Source organism: Trifolium pratense, linkage group LG7, assembly GCF_020283565.1.
Source record: "Trifolium pratense cultivar HEN17-A07 linkage group LG7, ARS_RC_1.1, whole genome shotgun sequence".
NCBI lineage: Eukaryota > Viridiplantae > Streptophyta > Magnoliopsida > Fabales > Fabaceae > Trifolium > Trifolium pratense.
In genome coordinates, this window is record NC_060065.1 from 38,351,875 (window position 1) to 38,359,525 (window position 7,651).

Sequence of the window (7,651 nt, forward strand, 5' to 3'; positions counted from 1 at the left end):
GATTATATATGACAATAATTTTTTTTTTGGACAAAATATGACAACAAATTTCCATTACAGTTTATAATAATATATTTATATATGTGAAGAATTAATCCAGAATAATAAATTTAAATTAGTGAAAATGTTAATAAATTTATAATTTAATACAAAATTTAATATATAATAATAATTGTCATAAAAATATTATTAATATATTTACTTAGTATGCCGATCTATTAAGCCTAAATTTTACCTATGCATATAAAATTCGAAACCATAAAATTCACGGGTCATTCCAAATTCTACCTCTAATTATATTTATTTTTGAAACATATTTCTAATTATACTTCCTCCGACCTCATATGTAAGCAAAAATAATTTTTTAGATTAATTGGAAAATTGATATATTGAGTCTAAAATATACACCAAAAGGAGTACTTGACAAAGATAGTTACGTAAAAACATACTACTTTTCTCTAATTTATGTATTTATTTATATATTTCTTAATCTGCATAAAATAATCAAATATGTAGCTCATTCATTATTGTGTGATTCACATGGAGGATCAATTAATACTCTTATAAAGACCACAGAAGGGAGTGGTACTGTATCAAACAATCTGAAATGGCCAATTCTGAGTGGTCTCAAATTCTGTTCATAATATTGGGAACCCTTTTCATATGCAACATCAATTTTGCATTTGCAACAGACCCATTTCTTCAACAAAACAAAGACAGGGTTAATGAGGCACTCCCAGGTCAAAACTTCAACATCAACTTTAAACACTATTCTGGGTATATCACAGTGAACGAGGATGCTGATAGGACACTGTTTTACTGGTTCATTGAAGCAGATCATGTAGATCCTACTTCAAAACCACTGCTTCTATGGCTTAATGGTGGTCCTGGTTGTTCATCTATTGCTTATGGTGAAGCTGAGGAATTTGGTCCTTTTCATATTAATTCAAATGGCACCCTTTATCTTAATCCTTATTCTTGGAATCAAGGTGAGTTTTTTTTTTTGTTTTCCACACAGTATCCGGCCCACTGAACCCACTAATCTAATTCGGGGTCAGTTCTGACATTAAGTGGGTCCATCCTGTTTTGTTTAACCATTCAATACATGTATGTTTTGTAATTTTGTTATGTAAAATTGTTTCATTTGTGTTTTTATTTGTTTTGTTTTGTTGCAGTTGCCAACATTCTTTATATTGACTCTCCTATTGGAGTTGGATTTTCATATTCAAAGAATTCATCCGACATTCTCAACAGTGGTGATAAGAGGACAGGTAAGGCATCACATTTAAGTTGATTTTAGATTATTTCCATAATCTCTACAGGATAGCTTATGAAAGCATCCTATTTATAAGAAAAGAAATCAATTTAATAATTTATGTATAAGCGATTGATTAAATTTATTTATCCAAATATGGCGTAATGAACTAGCCCTATAGGATGTGCTCTCCTTTTAGGCTTATGCTCGTTCTATTCTCTCCAGGATAGCTTATGAAACCAACCTATTTATATGAAAACAATTTGATTTGATTTTATGTTTTGTTATATTAATAATTTATGCATAAGAACTTATATGATAAGCGATTAATTAAATGGTTTATCCAAACATGATTTAATGAAATAGTCCTATTGGATGAGTTCTCCTTATGGGTTTATGCTCACTATATTGGTACTTTTGTTGAGAGGCTGACCTCTAAGAAAGGGTTTGTCCCCAACGGTCTACTCTTTTTAGATGAGTACTCCTTTTGGATGCTCATGACGCTCCACCAACCGTTTTTCATGCATTCTAATTGAATCAAATTAAATTAATAATTCTTTATGTGCAGCTGAGGACAATCTCATATTTCTATTGAAATGGTTTGAGCGTTTTCCCCAGTATAAAGAAACTGAATTTTACATCGGTGGTGAAAGCTATGCAGGTAAATACAAAATGGTGAAACAGATAAGGACACTAATTTTCAAGTGTTTGAGTTCTCTGATTCTGGTTTTCCGTGTTTCAGGGCATTTTGTTCCCCAACTTAGCCAACTTATTGTCAAGCACAACTCAGCTACAAAACAAAATTCTATAAATCTGAAAGGTTACATGGTATGAAATACAATTTTGCATAAAAACTAGTAAAGATCCCATGCAAGATTGCATGAATGTGTTGAATAAATTGCGGAAAACAAAGGTGTGAAATTCCACCATGTGTCATTGGGAATAATATATATCTCTCTGCTTCAGGTAGGAAATGCTCTAACCGATGATTTCAATGATCAATTGGGGATTTTCCAGTTTATGTGGGCAACTGGTATGATTTCGGATCAAACATTCAAGCTCTTGAACCTACTATGTGATTTTCAGTCAGTCGAACACCCATCACAATCATGTCAAAAAATGTTGGATATTGCTGATGATGAATTGGGTAATATAGACCCATACAGTATTTTTACCCCTCCTTGCCATGGTAGTGCTAATCAGCGGCTTAAAAGAACGCTTGTGAGTCTACCTTTCTTGCTTCTACTATTGTTTTACTTGTTTTTTATCTTGTCTTTAAGGATCCTAATATTGCAAGTTTGCAACTAGGCACAATATTGAGCATAATTAGATTAGTTAATACTCCTTTTACTCTACTGAATTTTCAGTTTAGAGAATTAGAATATAATAACCAATCATTCACAAATTTTCAATTTCACTCTAAACTCTCAGCATTCTTGGAAATCTTCATGGTAGTGCAGAGCTTCTAATGTCATCACCATGGCAACCAATCCTTATATATCTAAACCATTTTCAGCATCACGACCTCTCAGATGCCTCATCTCCAGCCATTTTTAGCATCTTGGCCACCACACCTCATAACTCTTCTTTTTTGGCACACAATTCTTCTTTTCCCACACCGATGCATCATTCTCCCTCATGTACAAATCCAGTTCCATCGCTTTCCCCCTTATATGAAGGTCATTAGCAAAAAGGATGATCTAGAAAGACAGGAGGACGTGGACGTCATGGTAATTTCAGTTTCAAATAAGGAATGATGCCTCTATCTGTTACCGCAGGTACAAATACTGCGCATATGCTCCTCAGAAGCAGTTTGTGCTTTAGCAATTCATACCTCATGAGAATCCATTTCGGCATGTGAGCCTTCATTACTTAAAACCTTGTTTGTGTTGGTCAAATTTCAAATGATATAACGATGTTTAGTTTGAGTTTCACCACTTTCATCGAGTTGTTAAATCTTAAGTTAACCATCAGGTGCTAGTGTTTCCTTTTCTTCCTCTAGCTGTTTTGCAAATTCTTTATTGCTTTCAGATGCTTATTGTACCTTCTCACCATGCCCCCGGCACTGTAATTCATACACTTCCGCTTTGTTTCTCCTGTGGCATAATAATAGTTCCGTTCAGTTCAAACTTTCATATCCTTCAAAATGTACTCTAACTCTAATTTTTCAGTTACCAATTCCAATGAAAATATAGGAATGTTGTGTACGGACTCAATTCTTGTCCTTCTACTGCCATTTTCACTGAACCTCTTTAGCTTATTAATCGATTTATTTCATTAAACATAAATCTGAAACAATTTCCATCTTTAAATAGTTTCAGTCCATGATAGAACTTCAATTAAATAACAGAATCAAAGACAATGGCTGTCTCTATATGTTAATAGATCTGGATGATATAATTATCATAACTTTCCCCCCTACATTTGTGCAAAATTTTATCGACAAACTGAATTCTGTATTTGGTTGAAAACAGCCATTGGTGTATTTACTTGTTGTTGAGGGGAAACAAACCTCTTTTGATTCTATCTTTTATCTCAAGCTAAATATATATGGGATCTACTTCACAAGGCTGAAATGGATTCTGCCACAGGCATCTCAATGCCTCTGCCTGAAAATCTGAAGCTGTACCATTATGGGTCATTGATTATTTGGATGTTAATCAGTCATTACAGTCTTGGCTAGTATACCTTGGATATGTTTAGTTTGGAACGGCATGAGAGAAACATTAGAGAGATGTTTAACCTCTATACTAGAAAGTAGTATATTGTTTGAGGGTAAAAACAGCGCTGAGTTTGGAAATTACATTTTGCACCATGGAGGCAAAACCAGTGGTATGCCTTATATTACAATCATCGATATAGATCAGTATGTAGAGGCAGCATGCGAAAGTTTTGAGAATAAAAAAGGAGTGATCATATTTACTCTGAGAAGCAAAAGCCAATGTGAGTTTTTGTGAGCCTTTCATATTATGCTCTAGGGGTCTGTTAATGCTCCAGTTTTTTTGAGCCGTGCATATAGACAAGCCTGTCTATTTTGTTTGTCTAGAGGTGATAATTATCCCGCTAACAAAAATAGGTAGTGTTACGAGTCATGACTGACTGAGTTATCAGATTTTATTTTCATTATGTTTCAGTGTTTGGTGGAACTCCTAACCTTACATGACTTTGAAGAAAAATAAAGCATCGGCGCGTCTTGTAGAGGATGAATTTTGAAGGGCTAAATGGAATCTCAAGCTCATAACTTAATTGATAGCAACATTTTTCAAATAGAATAATTATATAACAATCCAATAGTAAACTCTTTCAATTGTATTTATTGCCTAATTACTGTCCCTAACTCCCAAAACGGATACGGATGCATATTCTCAACACTGTTAATAGAGTCCTGAATTACATGATTTTATAGTACAAATCCTTATTAATATTCTCTGTCATGTAACAGAGTGTTGGAAGACTCAGAAGTGTGTATGATCCTTGCACAGAGAAGCACAGCACTATATACTTCAATCGACCAGAGGTCCAGAAGATTCTACATGTTGATCCAGATCATAAACCTGCTAAATGGGAGACCTGCAAGTAATGCTCTTCAGTTATTTTTACAAATTTGCATATAGTGCTTTCTTGAATGTGGTTCTGGAAATACGTTCTTTATTCACTGCTGGACAAGATCAAACACCAAACAAAATGAGGTTTATCGTTTTGGTCTGTTTGGTTGGTGAAAGAAAAAAGAAAGTTCGCAACATTTTGTTGCTGTACTTTGTTTCATTTGATAATTGATAGTATATTCAGGGATCGTAGGCACAGTATAAAGTGCATCGCTATATTTCTTTCGCTGATTTTAACAAATTCTCCAATCTCAATATCAGAATCCACTTATTCTCATTCATTGCAGTGATGACGTATTTTCAAACTGGAAGGATTCACCTAGAACAGTGCTCGATATATATCGTGAACTTATTCCTACTGGCCTGCGAATATGGATGTTCAGGTTACTCCCATTTTATAATATCTACACATGCCTAAATATGTGCTTACTCATTCATCCACAGTGAATCGCTTATCATTTTCCTTAATAATTTTTGCCGGCAAAGTAGCATACTTTTTCTTGTGTTTCTTCAATTCGTCTGTCATTTCCAGTGGTAATACAGATTCTGTACTCCCGGTAACATCTACTCGCTATACCATAGCCGCTCTCAAGCTTCCAACTGTGAGCCCTTGGCGTGCATGGTATGATGACGGAGAGGTAAGTCGGTTATAATAGACAGAGAAATAGATATTTTCTGTTTATTTTCTATTCTCTCCTTTGTTAGCAGCTATTGTTCACTTCACATTCTCTTCATTGCATTGACATTGACATATAAATGAAATAAACAGGTAGGAGGATGGACTCAAGAGTACGCCGGACTCACGTTTGTAAACGTAAGGGGTGCAGGGCATGAAGTTCCTCTGCATAGACCAAAACTTGCTCTAATACTGTTCAAAGCCTTCTTAGCAGGAACTTCCATGCCAACTCTTGAACCACTCTCACTCACCGCCGCCTATTGATATGATTGATTCAAGTTTATGGTTGTTAAATTTCTGTTTTGTGTCTGTTTTCCATCAAACATTCATCAATAATATTATTCCGGTCCATGCTATGGAGCACAAGTTATTCTTACAGGAAATGCACGAGCGCTGATATGTCTTGTTTCTAAAGAAACATGAAGTGGTTATCTTATCTCCTACATCTGACAGAAATCGGGCGTCATGGAGTATGAAATAGCCAATCAAAATGTTTTGTTGACTTCTTCGATGCATTTCTATATTTATCGATTTTTTCTCTTCATAGAGTTGTACTCTAAAGAGAGCTTATTTAACGATGAAGTCGACTTGATTGATTAGCCTGACAGTTCTACTTACACAGGCACAATGGAACTGTAGGAACATAATAGACTAGTTTGTGTATTTTAGTGTGTGGAGGCTTATAATTCAAAAGTTCAAACCAATTATTATTATAAAAAAATTCAAACCAATAGGCTCAAACTCTCAAAAAAAAAAAAAAACTACAAAATATAAAAATATTGAAAATATATCCTCACAAACTTATTACAGTATAATTTTATTTATCACAATATAAAATTAACTAAATTTTATTTTTACTTGCAAGATAAGTATAAATTTTTTATGAAGATTGATTTGTGCAAATTGTAGGGACAAAAGAAACTAGGCTTAAATGTAGTTTTACCCCTGTTTTGAAAAATGTGGAATTTTATCCCCAATTTTATAATTTGTTGGATTTTGCTCCCATCAAAATTCTACACAAAATCTGCTTCTGAGCCTCAAGTTTAAAATTTCGCACAAAACTCAATTGATTAATTGATTTGGGTTCCGGATGATTTTAATTTGGCAAAATTACACTACAGGTCCTTTATCTTATTTTTTTGTAACACTTTGATCCTTTATCTTTTTTTTGTAACAATTTGGTCCTTTATCTTTTTTTTTGTAACACTTTGGTCTTTATCTTATTTATTTATAAAAAATAAAGGACCAAAATGTTACAAATAAAAAAAGATAAAGGACCAAACTGTTACAAAAAAAGGGATTAAAGTGTTACAAATAAAAAAAATAAAGGACTAAAATGTTACAAATAAAAGATAAAGGACCAAAGTGTTACAAAAAAAATAAAGGACCAAAGTGTTACAAAAAAAATAAGATAAAGGACCTGTAGTGTAATTTTGCCTTTTAATTTTTATTACGGGCCACACACTTGATGAAGATTCGATGCAAGAGAAGAGCCATAACAGTGAGAGGACACACGAGGAAGAAGGATTAGGTCATCGATTCCTAATTATCAACATGCAGATGAAGACAAAAAAATGTTGGAAATTAAGAAAAACAAAATTGAGCGAACGAGAGAATAAAATGAAGCTATAGATTTTGTCAAAAAACAAAAATAGAAGCTATAGATGTCACGTGCTCCCTTTTAAGTTGTTAAATAATAGCCTTTGGATTGCATTATTTTAACTGATCAGATTTGGTGTCATGTAAGCAAGCTCTCAACGAAGTGGATTAGAATTTTTTTTTAATAATAGGTTAAAAAAGATTAACTTGAATGCCAAGTAAGCAAATTCTCTGATTGAATGTCAACAAAGTGGGTTAGAGAAGTTTTTTTAATACTTTTTTTTTATAATGAGTAAGAGAAGATTGAATTGTTTTATAAAAAAATAAATTGAATGTCACGTAAGCAGCTTTTTAATTGAATGTCACCTAAACAATTTCTATTGAGAATGCACGAAAGAGCTCCGTAAGAATCTCCTAATGTATATAATAGAGATGAAGATAGGAATTTTCAATCAACGACATGTAAAGCTATACGTTATTTAAATTATGAACTTTTTGTGATGCCTACCATACATC

At 33.3% G+C, this 7,651-nt stretch overlaps 1 protein-coding gene across 1 annotated transcript; it reads left to right on the forward strand.

Annotated features, from left to right (window-relative positions):
• The first annotated feature begins 431 nt into the window (after positions 1–431).
• LOC123893860 (serine carboxypeptidase II-2) lies at positions 432–6,111 on the forward strand. Its single transcript, XM_045943676.1, has 9 exons — positions 432–989; positions 1,176–1,271; positions 1,824–1,916; positions 1,998–2,083; positions 2,222–2,476; positions 4,698–4,831; positions 5,148–5,243; positions 5,393–5,498; positions 5,630–6,111. Exons 1-9 carry the CDS (start codon positions 608–610, stop codon positions 5,798–5,800), a joined length of 1,419 nt encoding a protein of 472 aa, XP_045799632.1. The 5' UTR covers positions 432–607; the 3' UTR covers positions 5,801–6,111.
• Positions 6,112–7,651: the final 1,540 nt, after the last annotated feature.